General features: G+C 47.8%; 1 protein-coding gene across 2 annotated transcripts in view; it reads right to left on the reverse strand.

The window, feature by feature from the left end:
• The window catches only part of LOC110526789 (dual specificity mitogen-activated protein kinase kinase 5), a 137,025-nt gene that overhangs the window by 99,997 nt on the left and 12,870 nt on the right, over positions 1–24,158 (reverse strand). For both annotated transcript variants that reach the window (XM_036981434.1, XM_036981433.1), the window contains exons 4-7: positions 18,965–19,034; positions 15,930–15,970; positions 12,397–12,455; positions 10,157–10,211 (exon numbers count right to left, since the gene is read on the reverse strand). In XM_036981434.1, coding sequence (XP_036837329.1) covers positions 10,157–10,211; positions 12,397–12,455; positions 15,930–15,970; positions 18,965–19,034 — 225 coding nt within the window. The remainder of the gene's footprint in view (positions 1–10,156; positions 10,212–12,396; positions 12,456–15,929; positions 15,971–18,964; positions 19,035–24,158) is intronic.

Here is a 24,158-nt window from a genome sequence, read left to right on the forward strand (position 1 = left end):
ACTTGGCAGATAGAGTGATCTGGTCTTGGCACATTCTCACTTGGCAGATAAAGTGATCTGGTCTTGGCACATTGTCACTTGGCAGATAAAGTGATCTGGTCTTGGCACATTCTCACTTGGCAGATAAAGTGGATAAGCTTCATGATGAGACAAAATATAATTTATATTTTTCAAATGGCAGCCAAGCAGCATGATGTCACCAGCATAGCCTACAAATAATATCCCAGATAGGCCTATTTCCTGGAAATGAATATCCCAGATAGGCCTATTTCCTGGAAATGAATATCCCAGATAGGCCTATTTCCTGGAAATGAATATTCCAGATAGGCCTATTTCCTGGTAATGAATTTCCCAGATAGGCCTATTTCCTGGAAATTAGCATCAAGCTCATCACCACACATTCTCCACCTTGAGAAGTTCATCATAACTTATTTCACCTGTAGTCAAATAAACACATCCTGCTTTTCCAGGGTCGTAGCGGGAAAGGACCACACAGCACCACAACATGATGTTGTTCTAGCAATACAGGAGCATCTCCAACAAAATATGAAGCAGAATCTATTTCACTAAAATGATCCGCTCTTATCCAACGCATTTAGTTTTGTTGACATTTCTGAAATCTTACAGACAATTATCTTTCTCCATCACACCTGTCGTGAGTGTTTTAATGAAGAGCCTGGTAATTCGTACGCATACAATGGTCTGTTTCCATCAGAATATTATGTATCAACCTTATACACACATTCTGCTCTGCTTCAGGACAAAACACACTGAAACAACCCCCGAGCCATCCCTTATACACACATTCTGCTCTGCTTCAGGACAAAACACACTGAAACAACCCCCGAGACATCCCTTATACACACATTCTGCTCTGCTTCAGGACAAAACACACTGAAACAACCCCCGAGCCATCCCTTATACACACATTCTGCTCTGCTTCAGGACAAAACACACTGAAACAACCCCCGAGACATCCCTTATACACACATTCTGCTCTGCTTCAGGACAAAACACACTGAAACAACCCCCGAGCCATCCCTTATACACACAGTCTGCTCTGCTTCAGGACAAAACACACTGAAACAACCCCCGAGCCATCCCAGTTTACCAGCTCTGTTGTGAGTGAGGACACGGGCTCAGTTCCAGCCTTTTTTATAAAGTCTATAGCCTAATAAAGACACGTCCTCGGCTGGCGTGACCCTTGTCACTTCATCAATACCTACAACAACCCCCCAATCTCCAACACCCGTCCCATTTAAACCCCATGACAGCTATCAGATAAATATTTATATCTCATAACCTGTATTAGATAGAGACATCTGTTTGGGTGGATGGGGTAGGGGCTGGTCCTGGCTAGCAGGTTTGTCAATAGCCTGATTGTGTGGGCAGATGCTTGTTTGTGCTGCTGAGACCAGCATGATATCAAGTCAATGGCCTGCTGTCAAGGTTCATTTTGGCCAGGGGGAAAGGGGCTACACTGGGGGTTAAAAATGACCCAGCACCACCACCACCTACTCCAATTCAGCCCCATTGATTGGGTTACATGGGAGGGGGGTGAGACACTTGTCAGGTGTCAGGTGTCAGAGAGAGAGAGAGAGAGAGGGCAGGAGGCGGGGATACTTGTCAGGTGTCAGAGACAGAGACAGAGCAGGAGGTGGGGATACTTTACAGGTGTCAGAGACAGAGACAGAGAGAGCAGGAGGGGGGGATACTTGTCAGGTGTCAGAGACAGAGAGAGCAGGAGGGGGGAGATACTTGTCAGGTGTCAGAGACAGAGAGAGAGAGAGCAGGAGGGGGGAGATACTTGTCAGGTGTCAGAGACAGAGACAGAGAGGGAGAGAGAGAGGGAGAGAGGGGGTATGGCTCCATTAGACCAATGTGTTACAGGTGACAGAGACAGAGACAGAGAGGGAGAGAGAGAGGGAGAGAGGGGGTATGGCTCCATTAGACCAATGTGTTACAGGTGACAGAGACAGAGAGGGAGAGAGAGAGGGAGAGAGAGGGTATGGCTCCACTAGACCAATGTGTTACAGGTGACAGAGACAGAGACAGAGAGGGAGAGAGAGAGGGAGAGAGGGGGTATGGCTCCATTAGACCAATGTGTTACAGGTGACAGAGACAGAGAGGGAGAGAGAGAGAGAGAGAGGGGGTATGGCTCCATTAGACCAATGTGTTACAGGTGACAGAGACAGAGACAGAGAGGGAGAGAGAGAGGGAGAGAGGGGGTATGGCTCCATTAGACCAATGTGTTACAGGTGACAGAGACAGAGAGGGAGAGAGAGAGAGAGAGAGGGGGTATGGCTCCATTAGACCAATGTGTTACAGGTGACAGAGACAGAGACAGAGAGGGAGAGAGAGAGGGAGAGAGGGTGTATGGCTCCATTAGACCAATGTGTTACAGGTGACAGAGACAGAGACAGAGAGGGAGAGAGAGAGGGAGAGAGGGTGTATGGCTCCATTAGACCAATGTGTTACAGGTGACAGAGACAGAGACAGAGAGGGAGAGAGAGAGGGAGAGAGGGGGTATGGCTCCATTAGACCAATGTGTTACAGGTGACAGAGACAGAGAGGGAGAGAGGGGGTATGGCTCCATTAGACCAATGTGTTACAGGTGACAGAGACAGAGAGGGAGAGAGAGAGGGAGAGAGGGGGTATGGCTCCATTAGACCAATGTGTTACAGGTGACAGAGACAGAGAGGGAGAGAGAGAGAGAGAGAGGGGGTATGGCTCCATTAGACCAATGTGTTACAGGTGACAGAGACAGAGAGGGAGAGAGAGAGAGAGAGAGGGGGTATGGCTCCATTAGACCAATGTGTTACAGGTGTCAGAGACAGAGACAGAGAGGGAGAGAGAGAGGGAGAGAGGGGGTATGGCTCCATTAGACCAATGTGTTACAGGTGACAGAGACAGAGAGGGAGAGAGGGGGTATGGCTCCATTAGACCAATGTGTTACAGGTGACAGAGACAGAGACAGAGAGGGAGAGAGAGAGGGAGAGAGGGAGTATGGCTCCACTAGACCAATGTGTTACAGGTGACAGAGATAGAGACAGAGAGGGAGAGAGAGAGGGAGAGAGGGGGTATGGCTCCATTAGACCAATGTGTTACAGGTGACAGAGACAGAGAGGGAGAGAGAGAGAGAGAGAGGGGGTATGGCTCCATTAGACCAATGTGTTACAGGTGACAGAGACAGAGAGGGAGAGAGGGGGTATGGCTCCATTAGACAAATGTGTTACAGGTGACAGAGACAGAGACAGAGAGGGAGAGAGAGAGGGAGAGAGGGGGTATGGCTCCATTAGACCAATGTGTTACAGGTGACAGAGACAGAGAGGGAGAGAGAGAGGGAGAGAGGGGGTATGGCTCCATTAGACCAATGTGTTACAGGTGACAGAGACAGAGACAGAGAGGGAGAGAGAGAGGGAGAGAGGGGGTATGGCTCCATTAGACCAATGTGTTACAGGTGACAGAGACAGAGAGGGAGAGAGGGGGTATGGCTCCATTAGACCAATGTGTTACAGGTGACAGAGACAGAGACAGAGAGGGAGAGAGAGAGGGAGAGAGGGGGTATGGCTCCATTAGACCAATGTGTTACAGGTGACAGAGACAGAGAGGGAGACAGAGAGGGAGAGAGAGAGGGAGAGAGGGGGTATGGCTCCATTAGACCAATGTGTTACAGGTGACAGAGACAGAGAGGGAGAGAGAGAGGGAGAGAGGGGGTATGGCTCCATTAGACAAATGTGTTACAGGTGACAGAGACAGAGACAGAGAGGGAGAGAGAGAGGGAGAGAGGGGGTATGGCTCCATTAGACCAATGTGTTACAGGTGACAGAGACAGAGAGGGAGAGAGGGGGTATGGCTCCATTAGACCAATGTGTTACAGGTGACAGAGACAGAGAGGGAGAGAGAGAGAGAGAGAGGGGGTATGGCTCCATTAGACCAATGTGTTACAGGTGACAGAGACAGAGAGGGAGAGAGAGAGAGAGAGAGGGGGTATGGCTCCATTAGACCAATGTGTTACAGGTGACAGAGACAGAGACAGAGAGGGAGAGAGAGAGGGAGAGAGGGGGTATGGCTCCACTAGACCAATGTGTTACAGGTGACAGAGACAGAGACAGAGAGGGAGAGAGAGAGGGAGAGAGGGGGTATGGCTCCATTAGACCAATGTGTTACAGGTGACAGAGACAGAGAGGGAGAGAGAGAGAGAGAGAGGGGGTATGGCTCCATTAGACCAATGTGTTACAGGTGACAGAGACAGATAGGGAGAGAGAGAGGGAGAGAGGGGGTATGGCTCCATTAGACCAATGTGTTACAGGTGACAGAGACAGAGAGGGAGAGAGAGAGGGAGAGAGGGGGTATGGCTCCACTAGACCAATGTGTTACAGGTGACAGAGACAGAGACAGAGAGGGAGAGAGAGGGAGAGAGGGGGTATGGCTCCATTAGACCAATGTGTTACAGGTGACAGAGACAGAGACAGAGAGGGAGAGAGAGGGAGAGAGGGGGTATGGCTCCATTAGACCAATGTGTTACAGGTGACAGAGACAGAGAGGGAGAGAGGGGGTATGGCTCCATTAGACCAATGTGTTACAGGTGACAGAGACAGAGAGGGAGAGAGAGAGGGAGAGAGGGGGTATGGCTCCATTAGACCAATGTGTTACAGGTGACAGAGACAGAGAGGGAGAGAGGGGGTATGGCTCCATTAGACCAATGTGTTACAGGCGACAGAGACAGAGACAGAGAGGGAGAGAGAGAGGGAGAGAGGGTGTATGGCTCCATTAGACCAATGTGTTACAGGTGACAGAGACAGAGACAGAGAGGGAGAGAGAGAGGGAGAGAGGGGGTATGGCTCCATTAGACCAATGTGTTACAGGTGACAGAGACAGAGACAGAGAGGGAGAGAGAGAGGGAGAGAGGGGGTATGGCTCCATTAGACCAATGTGTTACAGGTGACAGAGACAGAGAGGGAGACAGAGAGGGAGAGAGAGAGGGAGAGAGGGGGTATGGCTCCATTAGACCAATGTGTTACAGGTGACAGAGACAGAGAGGGAGAGAGAGAGGGAGAGAGGGGGTATGGCTCCATTAGACAAATGTGTTACAGGTGACAGAGACAGAGACAGAGAGGGAGAGAGAGAGGGAGAGAGGGGGTATGGCTCCATTAGACCAATGTGTTACAGGTGACAGAGACAGAGAGGGAGAGAGGGGGTATGGCTCCATTAGACCAATGTGTTACAGGTGACAGAGACAGAGAGGGAGAGAGAGAGGGAGAGAGGGGGTATGGCTCCATTAGACCAATGTGTTACAGGTGACAGAGACAGAGAGGGAGAGAGAGAGAGAGAGAGGGGGTATGGCTCCATTAGACCAATGTGTTACAGGTGACAGAGACAGAGAGGGAGAGAGAGAGAGAGAGAGGGTGTATGGCTCCATTAGACCAATGTGTTACAGGTGACAGAGACAGAGAGGGAGAGAGGGTGTATGGCTCCATTAGACCAATGTGTTACAGGTGACAGAGACAGAGACAGAGAGGGAGAGAGAGAGGGAGAGAGGGAGTATGGCTCCATTAGACCAATGTGTTACAGGCGACATCGGGGAAGTGGCTGGGCTTAATTGTCTGCCTGACACACTTTGCCTGGCCTTACGTGTGTGAGTGTGTCCTAGGCAACAGCGCTCAGCTAAGACAAAGAATATCTATCCAGTAGGTCAGGATAAAGATGTCGACCGGGGCAGGCGGTGAAACAGGAAGTGGGCAGCAGCTTTCAGAGGAAATCAATGACCGGCCACTCAGTAGCAGGGACATGATGTGTCTTCTATAACAGGACAACACTCACTAACAGGGACATGATGTGTCTTCTATAACAGGGACATGATGTGTCTTCTATAACAGGACAACACTCACTAACAGGGACATGATGTGTCTTCTATAACAGGGACATGATGTGTCTTCTATAACAGGACAACACTCACTAACAGGGACATGAAGTGTCTTCTATAACAGGACAACACTCACTAACAGGGACATGATGTGTCTTCTATAACAGGACAACACTCACTAACAGGGACATGATGTGTCTTCTATAACAGGGACATGATGTGTCTTCTATAACAGGACCAGACACTCACTAACAGGGACATGAAGTGTCTTCTATAACACTCACTAACAGGGACATGAAGTGTCTTCTATAACAGGACCAGACACTCACTAACAGGGACATGATGTGTCTTCTATAACAGGACAACACTCACTAACAGGGACATGATGTGTCTTCTATAACAGGGACATGATGTGTCTTCTATAACAGGGACCAGACACTCACTAACAGGGACATGATGTGTCTTCTATAACAGGACAACACTCACTAACAGGGACATGATGTGTCTTCTATAACAGGGACATGATGTGTCTTCTATAACAGGACCAGACACTCACTAACAGGGACATGATGTGTCTTCTATAACACTCACTAACAGGGACATGATGTGTCTTCTATAACAGGGACATGATGTGTCTTCTATAACAGGACCAGACACTCACTAACAGGGACATGATGTGTCTTCTATAACAGGACCAGACACTCACTAACAGGGACATGATGTGTCTTCTATAACAGGACAACACTCACTAACAGGGACATGATGTGTCTTCTATAACAGGGACATGATGTGTCTTCTATAACAGGACAACACTCACTAACAGGGACATGATGTGTCTTCTATAACAGGACAACACTCACTAACAGGGACATGATGTGTCTTCTATAACACTCACTAACAGGGACATGATGTGTCTTCTATAACAGGGACCAGACACTCATTAACAGGGACATGATGTGTCTTCTATAACAGGACCAGACACTCACTAACAGGGACATGAAGTGTCTTCTATAACAGGACAACACTCACTAACAGGGACATGATGTGTCTTCTATAACAGGGACATGATGTGTCTTCTATAACAGGACAACACTCACTAACAGGGACATGATGTGTCTTCTATAACAGGACAACACTCACTAACAGGGACATGATGTGTCTTCTATAACAGGACAACACTCACTAACAGGGACATGAAGTGTCTTCTATAACAGGACCAGACACTCACTAACAGGGACATGATGTGTCTTCTATAACAGGACAACACTCACTAACAGGGACATGATGTGTCTTCTATAACAGGACAACACTCACTAACAGGGACATGAAGTGTCTTCTATAACAGGACAACACTCACTAACAGGGACATGATGTGTCTTCTATAACAGGACAACACTCACTAACAGGGACATGATGTGTCTTCTATAACAGGACAACACTCACTAACAGGGACATGATGTGTCTTCTATAACAGGACCAGACACTCACTAACAGGGACATGATGTGTCTTCTATAACAGGACAACACTCACTAACAGGGACATGAAGTGTCTTCTATAACAGGACAACACTCACTAACAGGGACATGAAGTGTCTTCTATAACAGGACCAGACACTCACTAACAGGGACATGATGTGTCTTCTATAACAGGACCAGACACTCACTAACAGGGACATGATGTGTCTTCTATAACAGGACAACACTCACTAACAGGGACATGATGTGTCTTCTATAACAGGACAACACTCACTAACAGGGACATGATGTGTCTTCTATAACAGGACAACACTCACTAACAGGGACATGATGTGTCTTCTATAACAGGACCAGACACTCAGTAACAGGGACATGATGTGTCTTCTATAACAGGACCAGACACTCACTAACAGGGACATGATGTGTCTTCTATAACAGGACCAGACACTCACTAACAGGGACATGAAGTGTCTTCTATAACAGGACCAGACACTCACTAACAGGGACATGAAGTGTCTTCTATAACAGGGACATGATGTGTCTTCTATAACAGGACAACACTCACTAACAGGGACATGAAGTGTCTTCTATAACAGGACAACACTCACTAACAGGGACATGAAGTGTCTTCTATAACAGGACCAGACACTCACTAACAGGGACATGAAGTGTCTTCTATAACAGGACAACACTCACTAACAGGGACATGAAGTGTCTTCTATAACAGGACAACACTCACTAACAGGGACATGAAGTGTCTTCTATAACAGGACAACACTCACTAACAGGGACATGATGTGTCTTCTATAACAGGACAACACTCACTAACAGGGACATGATGTGTCTTCTATAACAGGACAACACTCACTAACAGGGACATGAAGTGTCTTCTATAACAGGACCAGACACTCACTAACAGGGACATGAAGTGTCTTCTATAACAGGACAACACTCACTAACAGGGACATGATGTGTCTTCTATAACAGGGACATGATGTGTCTTCTATAACAGGACCAGACACTCACTAACAGGGATATGATGTGTCTTCTATAACACTCACTAACAGGGACATGATGTGTCTTCTATAACAGGGACATGATGTGTCTTCTATAACAGGACCAGACACTCACTAACAGGGACATGAAGTGTCTTCTATAACAGGACCAGACACTCACTAACAGGGACATGATGTGTCTTCTATAACAGGACCAGACACTCACTAACAGGGACATGATGTGTCTTCTATAACACTCACTAACAGGGACATGATGTGTCTTCTATAACAGGGACATGATGTGTCTTCTACAACAGGACCAGACACTCACTAACAGGGACATGATGTGTCTTCTATAACAGGGACCAGACACTCACTAACAGGGACATGATGTGTCTTCTATAACAGGGACCAGACACTCACTAACAGGGACATGATGTGTCTTCTATAACAGGACAACACTCACTAACAGGGACATGATGTGTCTTCTATAACAGGGACATGATGTGTCTTCTATAACAGGGACCAGACACTCACTAACAGGGACATGATGTGTCTTCTATAACAGGACCAGACACTCACTAACAGGGACATGATGTGTCTTCTATAACAGGACCAGACACTCACTAACAGGGACATGATGTGTCTTCTATAACAGGACCAGACACTCACTAACAGGGACATGATGTGTCTTCTATAACAGGACCAGACACTCACTAACAGGGAAATGATGTGTCTTCTATAACAGGATCTAACAGGGTGCAGGCCAAGGTCCTGAGGACAGGGACTAACAGGGTGCAGACCAAGGTCCTGAGGACAGGGACTAACAGGGTGCAGACCAAGGTCCTGAGGACAGGGACATGATGTGTCTTCTATAACAGGATGTTACAGGGTGCAGACCAAGGCCCTGAGGACAGGGACATGATGTGTCTTCTATAACAGGATGTTACAGGGTGCAGACCAAGGCCCCGAGGACATGGACTAACAGGGTGCAGGCCAAGGCCCTGAGGACAGGGACTAACAGGTTGCAGGCCAAGGCCCTGAGGACAGGGACTAACAGGGTACAGGCCAAGGCCCTGAGGACAGGGACTAACAGGGTGCAGGCCAAGGCCCTGAGGACAGGGACTAACAGGGTGCAGGCCAAGGCCCTGAGGACAGGGACTAACAGGGTGCAGGCCAAGGCCCTGAGGACAGGGACTAACAGGGTGCAGGCCAAGGCCCTGAGGACAGGGACTAACAGGGTGCAGGCCAAGGTCCTGAGGACAGGGACTAACAGGGTGCAGGCCAAGGCCCTGAGGACAGGGACTAACAGGGTGCAGGCCAAGGCCCTGAGGACAGGGCCTAACAGGGTGCAGACCAAGGCCCTGAGGACAGGGACTAACAGGGTGCAGGCCAAGGCCCTGAGGACAGGGACTAACAGGGTGCAGACCAAGGCCCTGAGGACAGGGACTAACAGGGTGCAGGCCAAGGCCCTGAGGACAGGGACTAACAGGGTGCAGGCCAAGGCCCTGAGGACAGGGACTAACAGGGTGCAGGCCAAGGCCCTGAGGACAGGGACTAACAGGGTGCAGGCCAAGGCCCTGAGGACAGGGACTAACAGGGTGCAGGCCAAGGCCCTGAGGACAGGGACTAACAGGGTGCAGGCCAAGGCCCTGAGGACAGGGACTAACAGGGTGCAGGCCAAGGCCCTGAGGACAGGGACTAACAGGGTGCAGGCCAAGGCCCTGAGGACAGGGACTAACAGGGTGCAGGCCAAGGCCCTGAGGACAGCCGTTGGGGACACGTGTGTGTTAGTTCAAAAGGGGGAGAAATACAATACCTGTCCATTAGTCAAAATCTTCTTTAGCTCTGCGGAGGACTTCTTTAGACTGGGACTGAAAAATGACAACATCTAGGTTCAGTCAAAAGACACAGGCTACAGAGCAAAGGTGTGATGTCTACACTATAGTCTCCAGTACCAGTCAAAAGTCTGGACACACCTGCTCATTCTCAGCCTTTTCTTTTCTTTCTACATTGTAGAATAATAGTGAAGACGTCCAAACTATTAAATATCACATATGGAATCATGCAGTAACCAAAAAAAAGTGTTCGTCAAAGTAGCCACCCTTTGCCTTGACGACAGCTTTGCACACTCTTGGCATTCTCTCAACCAGCTTCATCTGGAATGCTTTTCCAACAGTCTCGAATGAATTCCCACATATGCTGAGCACTTGTTGGCTGCTTTTCCTTTACTCTGCAGTCCAACTCATCCCAAACCATCTCAATTGGGTTTAGGTCGGGTGATTGTGGAGGCCATTTCATCTGATGCAGCACTCCATCACTCTCCTTCTTGGTCAAATAGCCCTTACACAGCCTGGAGGTGTGTTGGGTCATTGTCCTGTTGAAAAACAAATGATAGTCTCACTAAGCGCAAACCAGATGGGATGGCATATCGCTGCAGAATGCTGTGGTAGCCATGCTGGTTAAGTGTGCCTTGAATTCTAAATGAATCACTGACAGTGTCACCAGCAAAGCACCCCTACACCATCACACCTCCTCCTCCGTGCTTCACGATGGAAACCACATATGCAGAGATCATCCGTTCACCTACTCTCCATCTCACAAAGACACAGCTGTTGGAAACAAAAATCTCAAATTTAAACTCATCAGACCAAAGGACAGATTTCCAACAGTCTAATGTCCATTGCTCGTGTTTCTTAGCCCAAGCAAGTCTCTTCTTATTGGCGTCCTTTAGTAGTGGTTTCTTTGCAGAAATTCGACCATGAAGGCCTGATTCACATAGTCTCCTCTGAACAGTTGATGCTGAGATGTGTCTATTACTTAAACTCAGTGAAGCATTTATTTGGGCTGCAATTTCTGCGGCTGGAAACTCTAATGAACTTATACTCTGGGTCTTCCTTTTCTGTGGCGGTCCTCAACAGAGCCAGTTTCATCATAGCACTTGATAGTTTTTGTGACTGCAATTGAAGAAACTTTCAAAGTTCTTGAAATTTTCCAGATTGACTGACCTTCATGTCTTAAAGTAATGACGGACTCTCGTTTCAATTTGCCTATTTGAGCTGTTATTGCTAATATGGACTGCCAAAAATGTGCAAAGCTGTAATTTTTGCACATTTTTGGCATTCTCTCAACCAGCGTCATGAGGTAGTCACCTGGTATGCATTTAAATTAATAGGTGTGCCTTGTTAAGTTCATTTGTGGAATTTCTTTCCTCCTCAATGCATTTGAGCCAATCAGTTATGTTGTGACAAGGTAGGGGTGGTGTACAGAAGGTAGCCCTATTTGGTAAAAGACCAAGTCCATAGTATGGCAAGAACATCTCAAATAAGCAAAGAGAAAAGCAAAGGGAGGCTACTTTGAAGAATGTTTAACATATGATTCCATATGTGTTATTTCATGATGTCTTCACTATTATTCTACAATTTGAATGAGTAGTTTTGTCCAAACTTGACTGGTACTGTACATATATACCAATATATTCAAAAACACGGTCTATCTGAGAAGCACAATCATATATCCATCCACCAACGCACTCATTCACCCATCCACCAACACACTCATTCACCCATCTATCCATCCACCAACACACTCATTCACCCATCTATCCATCCACCAACGCACTCATTCACCCATCTATCCATCCACCAATGCACTCATTCACCCATCTATCCATCCACCAACGCACTCATTCACCCATCTATCCATCCACCAACACACTCATTCACCCATCTATCCATCCACCAACACACTCATTCACCCATCTATCCATCCACCAACGCACTCATTCACCCATCTATCCATCCACCAACACACTCATTCACCCATCTATCCATCCACCAACACACTCATTCACCCATCTATCCATCCACCAACACACTCATTCACCAATCTATTCATCCACCAACACACTCATTCACCAATCTATCCATCCACCAACGCACTCATTCACCCATCCACCAACACACTCATTCACCCATCTATCCATCCACTGGCATGTCCATACATTCCCTCCTCCATCCACCCCCAGGCAGTTGGGCCTTAACCCTCCAGACTCCTCACCTATTGTTGGGCATAGAGCCGATGGCGGCGGGGGAACAGTCATTGGGCCTTGTGTTCACCTGCAGCCAAAAAGAGACAGAGACAATAAGTTGGCAAGGCCAACAGCCAGCCAGGCAGGCAGCAAGCACACAGGCCTTCTAATGAACCCATTGACTGAATCAACACAATCTCTCTCACTCTCTTTTTCTCTCAGTTCAAACTGAGGGTTAATTGACTTTTGTTAGAGAGAGGGAAGGAGTAGCTTGACAGAGAGGGAGAGAGCAGGAGAGAGTATAAGAGAGACAGAGGGAACGAGGGAGACGGAGAGAGAGAAGAGAGAGAACAAGGGAGACAGGAGAGAGAACAAGGGAGACAGGGAGAGAGAGAGAGAGACAGGGAGAGAGAGAGAGATAGAGGAGAGAGAACAAGGGAGACAGGGAGAGGAGAGATAGGAGAGAACAAGGGAGACAGGGAGAGAGCGAGATAGAGGCGAGAGAACGAGGGCGACAGGGAGAGAGAGAGATAGAGGAGAGAGAACGAGGGAGACAGGGAGAGAGAGAGAGAGAGAGGAGAGAGAACGAGGGAGACGGGGAGAGAGAGAGAGATAGAGGAGAGATAATGAGGGAGACAGATAGAGGAGAGAGAACGAGGGAGACAGGGAGAGAGAGAGATAGACTATGGGCGTATGGGAGGAGCATCGATGAAAAAACAGATTGAAAGACTCACATTAGGAGGAAAAGTACCATCTTTCTAGGAAATGTACTTCTGTCCAGCTCTGCATGGGTATGGTGGGGTTTTTACACCGAAGACCCAGCACACCCGGATTCAACCCAGGTTCAACAGAAACCAGAGGGAAACGGGGTGGTCGTTCTAAAAATAACTTGTTTAATTGGGGTCCACAGGTCACCTTGTTTGGTCCACTAAGGCAGGGATTCTCCTTTTAATTAGTGCCCAGAGAAGACCTCATTTAAATGTACAGTATCTTGTAGAGCCAATTAATTTGAGATGAAACATGATCAAAGAGTTTCAACATCATCTATGGAGAAACAAAGATTCCACCTTTAAAGAGATTCCCCATCAAAACATTGTCAACAGGAAGCCTTGACGTAAATGTTGAGTAAAATACAGGTACAGCGAAATTCAGCATTTCAAGGGAAGCCCGGCCCTACGACTAAAACACAACGCAATGTAGTCTTATTAGAATGGAACATGGATTTATGAATGACCTAGAGACACGGTTGTCAGCTTGGCTAACCCATTTAAGACATTGTAATTAGCAGAAGGGTTTCAATAGCTAACATATGAGCAGAACATGAAGATGGAGAGTCCGGGGTGTTTCTGAACGGGGGTTTCTGGGTAATGACTATTTCATGGTCGGGTGAAAAAAGCCTTTCCTCCGTGGTGCTGCTTGACTTACTAGGTCTAACCCTGCTCATCTTCAACATCCAATCAGATGTGTGAAAATTGAGGGGACCATGATGCATTGGGGGGCAGCTTAGAATATAATACCCTGCTCTTAGCCGCCCATCACAGAGTAACCAAATGAGTACTGGGAGCTGAATAAGGAGAGAGAGCGAGAGAGAAAGAGAGAGAAAGAGAGAGGAGAGAAAGAGAGAGAGAGAGGAGAGAATGCGAGAATGAAGGGAGAGGAGAGAGAGAGAATGAGAGAAGAGAGAGAGAGAGAAAGAGAGAATGAGAGGAGAAAGAGCGAATGAGAGGAGAAAGAATGAGGAAGAGAGAGAGAGGATGAAAGAAGAGAGAGAGAGAATGAGGAAGAGAGAGAGAATGAGAGAAGAGAGAGAGAGAATGAGAGAGAGAATGAGGAAGAGAGAGAGATGTGAATGAGAGGAATGAGAGAAATATGAGAGAGAGAGAGATGAGAGAATGAGAGAGAGAGAGAATGAGGAAGAGAGAGAGAGGATGAAAGAAGAGAGAGAGAGAATGAGGAAGAGAGAGAGAGATGTGAATGAGAGGAATGAGAGAAATATGAGAGAGAGAGAGATGTGAATGAGAGGAATGAGAGAAATATGAGAGAGAGAGAGAGAGAGAGAAAGAGAGAGACAGAGAGAGATGAGAATGAGAGAATGAGAGGAGAGAGAGATGAGAGAATGAGAGAGAGAGAGAGAGAGGAAATGAGAGAGAGAGAGAGAGATGAGAGGGAGAGAGAGAGAGGAAATGAGAGAGAGAGAGAGAGAATGAGAGAGAGAGAGAGAGAGAGGAAATGAGAGAGAGAGAGAGAGAGAGGAAATGAGAGAGAGAGAGAGAGAATGAGAGAGAGAGAGAGAGAGAGGAAATGAGAGAGAGAGAGAGAGAATGAGAGAGAGAGAGAGAGAGAGGAAATGAGAGAGAGAGAGAGAGATGAGAGGGAGAGAGAGAGAGAGGAAATGAGAGAGAGAGAGAGAGAATGAGAGAGAGAGAGAGAGAGAGGAAATGAGAGAGAGAGAGAGAGAATGAGAGAGAGAGAGAGAGAGAGGAAATGAGAGAGAGAGAGAGAGATGAGAGGGAGAGAGAGAGAGAGGAAATGAGAGAGAGAGAGAGAGAATGAGAGAGAGAGAGAGAGAGAGGAAATGAGAGAGAGAGCGAGAGAATGAGAGAGAGAGAGAGAGAGAGGAAATGAGAGAGAGAGAGAGAGAATGAGAGAGAGAGAGAGAGAGAGGAAATGAGAGAGAGAGAGAGAGATGAGAGGGAGAGAGAGAGAGAGGAAATGAGAGAGAGAGAGAGAGAGAGGAAATGAGAGAGAGAGAGAGAGATGAGAGGGAGAGAGAGAGAGAGGAAATGAGAGAGAGAGAGAGAGATGAGAGGGAGAGAGAGAGAGAGGAAATGAGAGAGAGAGAGAGAGATGAGAGGGAGAGAGAGAGAGAGAGGAAATGAGAGAGAGAGAGAGAGAGGAAATGAGAGAGAGAGAGAGAGAATGAGAGAGAGAGAGAGAGAGAGGAAATGAGAGAGAGAGAGAGATGAGAGGGAGAGAGAGAGAGAGGAAATGAGAGAGAGAGAGAGAGATGAGAGGGAGAGAGAGAGAGAGGAAATGAGAGAGAGAGAGAGAGATGAGAGGGAGAGAGAGAGAGAGAGGAAATGAGAGAGAGAGAGAGAGAGGAAATGAGAGAGAGATGAGAGGGAGAGAGAGAGAGAGAGAGAGAGAGAGATGAGAGGGAGAGAGAGAGAGAGGAAATGAGAGAGAGAGAGAGAGATGAGAGGGAGAGAGAGAGAGAGGAAATGAGAGAGAGAGAGAGAGAGGAAATGAGAGAGAGATGAGAGGGAGAGAGAGAGAGAGAGAGAGAGAGAGATGAGAGGGAGAGATGGAGAAAAAAAAGAAAGGAATACAGCCACACATCTACATATATAAATACAAAGCGGAGAGAGGGGGTGTGTGTGTGTGTGTGTGTGTGTGTGTGTGTGTGTGTGTGTGTGTGTGTGTGTGTGTGTGTGTGTGTGTGTGTGTGTGTGTGTGTGCGAAAGAGAACCTTGACTTCAATTGACATTTCAATAAGTGGAACACAGCGTTACCAATCCATTTCGCCCCAACTTTTCTCCTGAAACAATTATTGAGATGGTACCTTCAGGCCGTGTATGTTCCGGATCCCTGGAGTCTTGCCGGCTGAAACAGTAATTGACTAAATTTTAGAACACATCACAGGGCCATTTACAAATGGTGCTGAAAAGGAATCGTTTAAAAAGGCGAAATGAGGGTGAATCTGAAATTAGCTGTGCAGAAAAATGATTGAGATGTGGCTCTGGAGACCGGGAGAGAGAGAGAGGGGAATTAGGAAAATATGGCTTTTTTTCCAGGCTCTGTTTATAAATGGGTTGCTGCTTGGCTGGAGATGTGGAGGACTAGTGGCAGACATTTGTAGTTATGCTCTGTTTCAGTTACACATACGCAGCTAGATGGTGAAGTAACACCTGTACTGGATGAATACATGGGCTGTGGGGAGATCTCTCTCTCTCTCTCTCTCTCTCTCTCTCTCTCTCTCTCTCTCTCTCTCTCTCTCTCTCTCTCTCTCTCTCTCTCTCTCTCTCTCTCTCTCTCTCTCTCTCCCTCTCCCTCTCCCCCTCTCTCTCTCTCTCTCTCTCTCCCTTCCTCTCTCTCTCTCTCTCTCCCTCTCTCTCTCCCTTCCTCCCTCTCTCCCTCTCTCTCTCCCTTCCTCCCTTTCTCTCTCTCTCTCTCCCTCCCTCTCTCCCTCCCTCCCTCGCTCGCTCCCTCCCTCTCTCCTCTCTCTCTCTCCTCTCTCTCTCCCTCTCTCTCTCCCTCTCTCTCTCCCTCTCTCTCTCCCTCTCTCTCTCCCTTCCTCCCTCTCTCCCTTCCTCCCTCTCTCCCTCTCTCTCTCCCTCTCGCTCCCTCTCTCCCTCTCTCCCTCTCTCTCGCTCCCTCTCTCCCTCCCTCTCTCCCTCTCTCCCTTCCTCCCTCCCTCCCTCTCTCCCAGATGGTGACGTGAAGTAACACCTGTACTAGATGAATACATGGGCTGTGGGGAACTATGTCCCCTCTCTCTCTCTCCATCCTAGATGGAGACGTGAAGTAACACCTGTACTAGATGAATACATGGGCTGTGGGGAACTATGTCCCTCTCTCTCTCTCCATCCTAGATGGAGACGTGAAGTAACACCTGTACTAGATGAATACATGGGCTGTAGGGAACTATGTCCCCTCTCTCTCTCTCCATCCTAGATGGAGACGTGAAGTAACACCTGTACTAGATGAATACATGGGCTGTGTGGAACTATGTCCAAACACTCTTCTCCAAGACAAACAGCTTCTATTTATACACTGTACATGAACATACTCCAAGTATTCAATAGAGCAGTATTCAACTCTGATCCTATGAGGTCCGGAGCCTGCTGGCTTTTCTGTCCTACCTGATAATGAATTACACACCCACCTGGTGTCCCAGGTCTACATCAGTCCCTGATTAGAGGGGAACAATGAAGACATACAGTGGAACTGGCGTTGGGGTCCAGAGTGGAGTTTGAGGACAATAGCGCATTGTGTAATATCCTAACTCTTATCAACTGTGAACAAGACCCCAGTGGCAGGCAAGGAACAACTCATTGTTTCATTGGTGAAACGGAACACACATCAACAACACTTTCTTTCTTAGGTCGTGAAAACGTTTAGAAAACGTATTAAAACACAAATGGAACATCAAATGAATTAGAGCTTTAGTGAGTTTTAGAGGGAAACGAAGCCACACTGCACATTTTCCTCAACACAATACCATTAAAGTCTATGTTAAAGGCTCTGTCAATTTTGATTGATTGCTTTGCAGTGGCTGTGTTGATTCTTTCCACTCATGGGCACCCACAGTTCTGTAGTCCTCTACCCAGAACCCACCACTTTCTCTCTCCAGTCTCTCTCTCACCCCAGCACCCAGCCTCTCTCTCTCCAGTCTCTCTCTCACCCCAGCACCCAGTCTCCCTCTCTCGCCCCAGCACCCAGTCTCCCTCTCTCGCCCCAGCACCCAGTCTCCCTCTCGCCCCAGCACCCAGTCTCCCTCTCGCCCCAGCACCCAGTTTCTCTCTCTCTCGCCCCAGCACCCAGTCTCTCTCTCTCTCTCTCGCCCCAGCACCCAGTCTCTCTCTCTCTCGCCCCAGCACCCAGTCTCTCTCTCTCTCGCCTAAGCCTCTCTCTCTCGCCCCAGCACCGTCTCTCTCTCTCTCGCCCCAGCACCCAGTCTCTCTCTCTCTCGCCCCAGCACCCAGTCTCTCTTTCTCTCGCCCCAGCACCCAGTCTCTCTCTCTCTCGCCCCAGCACCCAGTCTCTCTCTCTCTCGCCCCAGCACCCAGTCTCTCTCTCTCTCGCCCCAGCACCCAGTCTCTCTCTCTCTCTCGCCCCAGCACCCAGTCTCTCTCTCTCTCGCCCCAGCACCCAGTCTCTCTCTCTCTCGCCCCAGCACCCAGTCTCTCTCTCTCTCGCCCCAGCACCCAGTCTCTCTCTCTCTCGCCCCAGCACCCAGTCTCTCTCTCTCTCGCCCCAGCACCCAGTCTCTCTCTCTCTCTCTCTCTCGCCCCAGCACCCAGTCTCTCTCTCTCTCTCTCTCTCTCTCTCGCCCCAGCACCCAGTCTCTCTCTCTCTCTCGCCCCAGCACCCAGTCTCTCTCTTTCTCTCGCCCCAGCACCCAGTCTCTCTCTTTCTCTCGCCCCAGCACCCAGTCTCTCTCTCTCTCACGCCCCAGCACCCAGTCTCTCTCTCTCTCGCCCCAGCACCCAGTCTCTCTCTCTCTCTCGCCCTAGCACCCAGTCTCTCTCTCTCTCGCCCCAGCACCCAGTCTCTCTCTCTTGCCCCAGCACCCAGTCTCTCTCTCTCACCCCAGCACCCAGACTCCCTCTCTCGCCCCAGCACCCAGTCTCTCTCTCTCGCCCCAGCACCCAGCCTCGCTCTCTCGCCCCAGCATCCTGCCTCCCTCTCTCACCCCAGCACCCAGCCTCTCTCTCTCACCCCAGCACCCAGTCTCTCTCTCTCTCACCCCAGCACCCAGTCCCTCTACACAGCCAAAATCCCTCCCCATCAATGGACTGTGTTCTCATCACAGAGCTTAGAAAACCAAGTTTGTAGTGCTCAGAACACACACACACACACACACACACAACATACCTCGAGGAAATATCTGGAGAGGCTCAGGCAGTAGGCCATTCATCCGCTGCTCCTTCACATTATTGCAGTACTGAGGAGAGAGAGGAAGAGATACCCAATAATCATCAGTGAGGAAGAGGAGGATAGCGAACGTGAATCCCTTTTAACCAAATGTTGTTTTCTCAACACCTGGGTGGTGAGTATAGCCTAGTCTACAACAAACACATGCTGTGTTGAAAGCTGCTGCAGGTAGAGTCTAGTGCCCTGTGGGCTAGTTCAGGAACGGCTGTAACATCAACCTCCTCCTCTCCAGGTCATCAGCTCACCGAACAGTCGGTTAGACCCTGTTGGGATCTCTCTCACACACACACACACACACACACACACACACACACACACACACACACACACACACACACACACACACGAGCCTTGGAGACTACTGCCAAAGCAACATTGCAATTCATGTTTCAGTTAACTAAACCATCTGTTAAAAAATGTGCATGTGAGTGTGTGTTTAACCCCACCTCCTCCTTTGGAGGGTTGAGACCTTTGGAAATGAACATAGAGACCGGGTCCCTGACAATCAGACCCATAAGCACAGACGCAGATGGATACTTGCAGGGGGGTGGCTAGAAATGTGTGTGACAGATTGTGACTCAGTTTTTACCAATGCGTCAGTCAGTGTATAAAAACCTAACAAACACTGATGTTTATACATTTCCAATCTAGTATAGATGTGCATATCACTCTAGATATTTAAATGTAGATGGGCAGGGCCAGCTTGGAGTCAGAATGGATGTGAACGGCTCCCCAAGAGGCACAGCTGTTATTAAAAGGCCTATTTATCACTGTCAGCCTCTCCTCAGGTCCCATCCCTACACTTGCCCTCCGGTGTTGTCACTAGGCTGAACAGGAACAATGGGACTAACACAGCAGCATGCTCTCTCTCTCGCTCACACACTTTCACACACACCTTTAATTTTCCACTCGGCTACCCTATTGATTAAGACCGCAACAATTACCACCTAATCTTTTAAAAAGGTGTATTAAAAGACATTCCCCTTTGTTGGCCAATAACTAAACAGCGTTGGATCACAAATACCATCGCTCAGCCTAGGGGGACAGGAGAGAGAGAGGGGAGAGAGAAGAGAGAGAGAGGGGAGAGAGAGGAGAGAGAGAAGAGAGAGAGAGAGAGGGGAGAGAGAGGAGAGAGAGAGGGGAGAGAGCGCAGGCCCAGCCTGCAGGAAGCTCATCATCATTAGCAGACGAGGAGGGGGAACAGGAGAGCACGGGATGCAATTAGGGCTGCTAACTCCGGGGGCATACGATAGGAGGAGGAGGGGAATGGGGTCACGTGGTAGACGAGCTGACACGGGTCAGTCTTTAACTTTCACAACGGCGGCTCCAAGCCATTCAAGGTGCCGAGCAATGATTAGAGTTGCCTGGAAGACTGGCATGTCTCACAGGACTGGCATGTCGAAGGATGGTCCTTTTATTTCCTTTTTGTCTGGCTTTCAAAATAAAAGTCCTTAGAGAGTCACACACAGAAGATGGTTTAAGATTGACATGATGATAATTAAATCGATAGGTGCATATTAAATTCAAGGGTAGGGGCTGGCACAATTACCGTATAAATGGTGTAACCGACGGTTACGGGTGAAGACCGTCATAACCGTTTAAAGAACAGTTGACTGAAGACGGCACGGCCGGGCTTTGGTGCGGTTCAGTCCGTTCCTACGGTAACATGGACTTTTAACAATGGGATGGAACTTTGTTGCTCCTTGGTTTTGTAGCGAACAAGTCTTGGGTTGCCTAGACAACACTCCCCTCCCTGCAGCAGCAGCACACATAGAAATACAATGAATAGAGCAGGCTTGGAACCTCTAACTCTGGCAATTTGACTGGTAAACTCAGTACACTGGCGATGGCTGGTATTATGATGCATTATTTGCTATGGCAATGTAGAATGTTAATTCATATGATGTTAACTGATGTGGCTCATGCAATAGAAGGTATTATTTCAGTAAAGTTGAATCAACAAATCACAGCACATATTGATGGGCAACCTTCCTGCTTTGCTCCTCGCAATGGCCACCTGGCCACCCATTATGCCATCATTGACTTGATGCCTGTTCTATTAATGATATATCTATGACAGCACACAGTCAGGAGCTGAGGAAAGGTTGAACATGTGTGTTTTTCGCTATGAGACTAATTACAGTCACGTAGAGTTCCATGACCTTCACAGCCCTGTTAAAGTGTTTTACATGATTTGTTTGGCCTTTTAAAAATGGCCATTATATGAGATGAAATGGATGAAATGGTAGCTCATCACTCCTACTCTGAAACAGTGTTGAGGAGAGGTACCTAATGAATTTCCCCCCTCTTACGCACCTAATACATTGGCCTCTCTTAATTCATATTAATTTTGCACAATGGCTATCCAGTCATCTGGAATTAACGACAGCCAGGCAGAATGCACCCGAGTCTCTACGGAGGCCAAACGGCCACAGCAGCGAACCAAAGAAGCCCGTATGCTTTGAATATGAATACAAATGGATTGCTGAAATGCATAACCCTTTGCATTAGCCGCCCGGGAAGCCTGCCTCGCGTATATTATATACCTGTATTACAATTTTCCCTGGCAATCAGCAGCTTTTCGCCAGACACGCTCGTCCCGAGAGGAGCAGAAAGCCATTACAGGGGGCCCGAATTCCTTTACCGAGAGATTGGAGATTTGTTGTGCAGCATCCGAAAATATGTGGACGAAGCAATGTGTTTTTGTGTCGGTGGCGGTGGGGAATGTTGTGTCGTACGGAAAGAAAATATTTCCGTCAGTTTGGAGATGTGAAACATACATCTGGAGCAGCTAACGTGGGACTCAGCCAACAACACACCACCAACCAGGCGATAGAGCTGTGTGATTATGTTCCTGTTGAGATGAAAAGAGCTCTTTCATTGATGAAGAGCCACTATGATAGAGAACTATTCAAAGCCACTTGTTTTAAGGGCGAAAACACCAATTCATCGCAGTTCACAAAGATTCACTGCATCTCAAGAGTAAATGTATCACATAACGTGACAAAAGACGCAAACCCACTTGATTTCGTCATGATATATCTGACTTCCCTCAGTGGTGGGCCTCATCTTTGCAGTCTGTGTGCTCGTGTCATCGTAGAGCTCAAAGTCAACTGCCAGACTTATGGTGAATTCACATGATCCATAATGACTGAATCAGTCACGGTCAAACGTCTATAATAAAACTCCATTAACTTCCCGCCTCTCCGAGCGTCCATCTTAAACCAAGTGTACACTTGGCGAGGTTTAAGTGCCCAAATGGTACACACACACACACTTTCAGATAGGCTGCTGCTACTCTGTTTATTATTACCCACATGTAGATACTGTATTACCTCAGTACCCCTCCACATTAACTCAGTACTGGTACCCCTGCACATTGACTCAGTACTGGTACCCCTGCACATTGACTCAGTACTGGTACCCCTGCACATTAACTCAGTACTGGTACCCCTGCACATTGACTCAGTACTGGTACCCCTGCACATTAACTCAGTACTGGTACCCCTGCACATTAACTCAGTACTGGTACCCCTGCACATTGACTCAGTACTGGTACCCCTGCACATTGACTCAGTACTGGTACCCCTGCACATTAACTCAGTACTGGTACCCCTGCACATTGACTCAGTACTGGTACCCCTGCACATTAACTCAGTACTGGTACCCCTGCACATTGACTCAGTACTGGTACCCCTGCACATTGACTCAGTACTGGTACCCCTGCACATTGACTCAGTACTGGTACCCCTGCACATTGACTCAGTACTGGTACCCCTGCACATTGACTCAGTACTGGTACCCCTGCACATTGACTCAGTACTGGTACTCCTGCACATTAACTCAGTACTGGTACCCCTGCACATTGACTCAGTACTGGTACCCCTGCACATTAACTCAGTACTGGTACCCCTGCACATTGACTCAGTACTGGTACCCCTGCACATTAACTCAGTACTGGTACCCCTGCACATTGACTCAGTACTGGTACCCCTGCACATTGACTCAGTACTGGTACTCATTGAATATAGCCTCGTTATTGTTTTGATTCTGCTTCCTTTATTTGTGGTCCTTTTTAACTCTGCACGGTTGAGAATGGTCTCATAAAGAAGCATTTCACTGTTGTAATCGGCGCATTTGACCAATGCAACTTAATGTGATTTGATGGTGGGGGAAAATAGTCAAAAAGTATCCCCTGAGGGCGAGGGACTTGTAAATCAATCAAGGCAAGGTCAATATGTTCCCCGTCCTCCCTCTCACTACAGCTCGACACCACTACAGCTGTCTAGGCCACTCTGCCCGTTCAATCAGCTTCACACTAGCACCAGCAAACCCTGGGATACCCGATGTTACCCAATGACAACAAAGCATCCAAGACGTAGGAGTAATAAAGTCCCTGAAACAGAGGAGGTTCAGCCTGTGGCTACAGAGCCATCATTGTAAGCTGATGGGGGGTAAAAGACATCCCCAGATGAAGAGTAGATTTTGACAAATATTCTCCGCCCAGGGGGGCCTGCTTTTTAATGAGGCGAAACTTTAAGTACTGAATAATAAATAATAAAAACGGATAGTTCATTTAGCTTTTCAGTGTACCTCGTGAAGAAGCCCATTTACAAGTCATTACTCTTAATGTCCGTGATGTGAACAGTAACTATGAAGGAAGATGGTAACATCACGCGGGGGGGGGGGGGGGGGGGGACTTGAAAAGTAAATCAACAAGACAAAACAGGAGAGATGTGTTCCAAACACAAGTATAGCCTCTGTACAACAGATAGGTTTCTATAGAAACATAACAAGTATAGCCTCTGTACAACAGACAGGTTTCTATAGAAACATAACAAGTATAGCCTCTATACAACAGATAGGTTTCTATAGAAACATAACAAGTATAGCCTCTGTACAACAGATAGGTTTCTATAGAAACATAACAAGTATAGCCTCTGTACAACAGACAGGTTTCTATAGAAACATAACAAGTATAGCCTCTGTACAACAGATAGGTTTCTATAGAAACATAACAAGTATAGCCTCTGTACAACAGACAGGTTTCTATAGAAACATAACAAGTATAGCCTCTGTACAACAGATAGGTTTCTATAGAAACATAACAAGTATAGCCTCTGTACAACAGATA

Source organism: Oncorhynchus mykiss, chromosome 6 (assembly GCF_013265735.2).
Source record: "Oncorhynchus mykiss isolate Arlee chromosome 6, USDA_OmykA_1.1, whole genome shotgun sequence".
Lineage (NCBI taxonomy): Eukaryota > Metazoa > Chordata > Actinopteri > Salmoniformes > Salmonidae > Oncorhynchus > Oncorhynchus mykiss.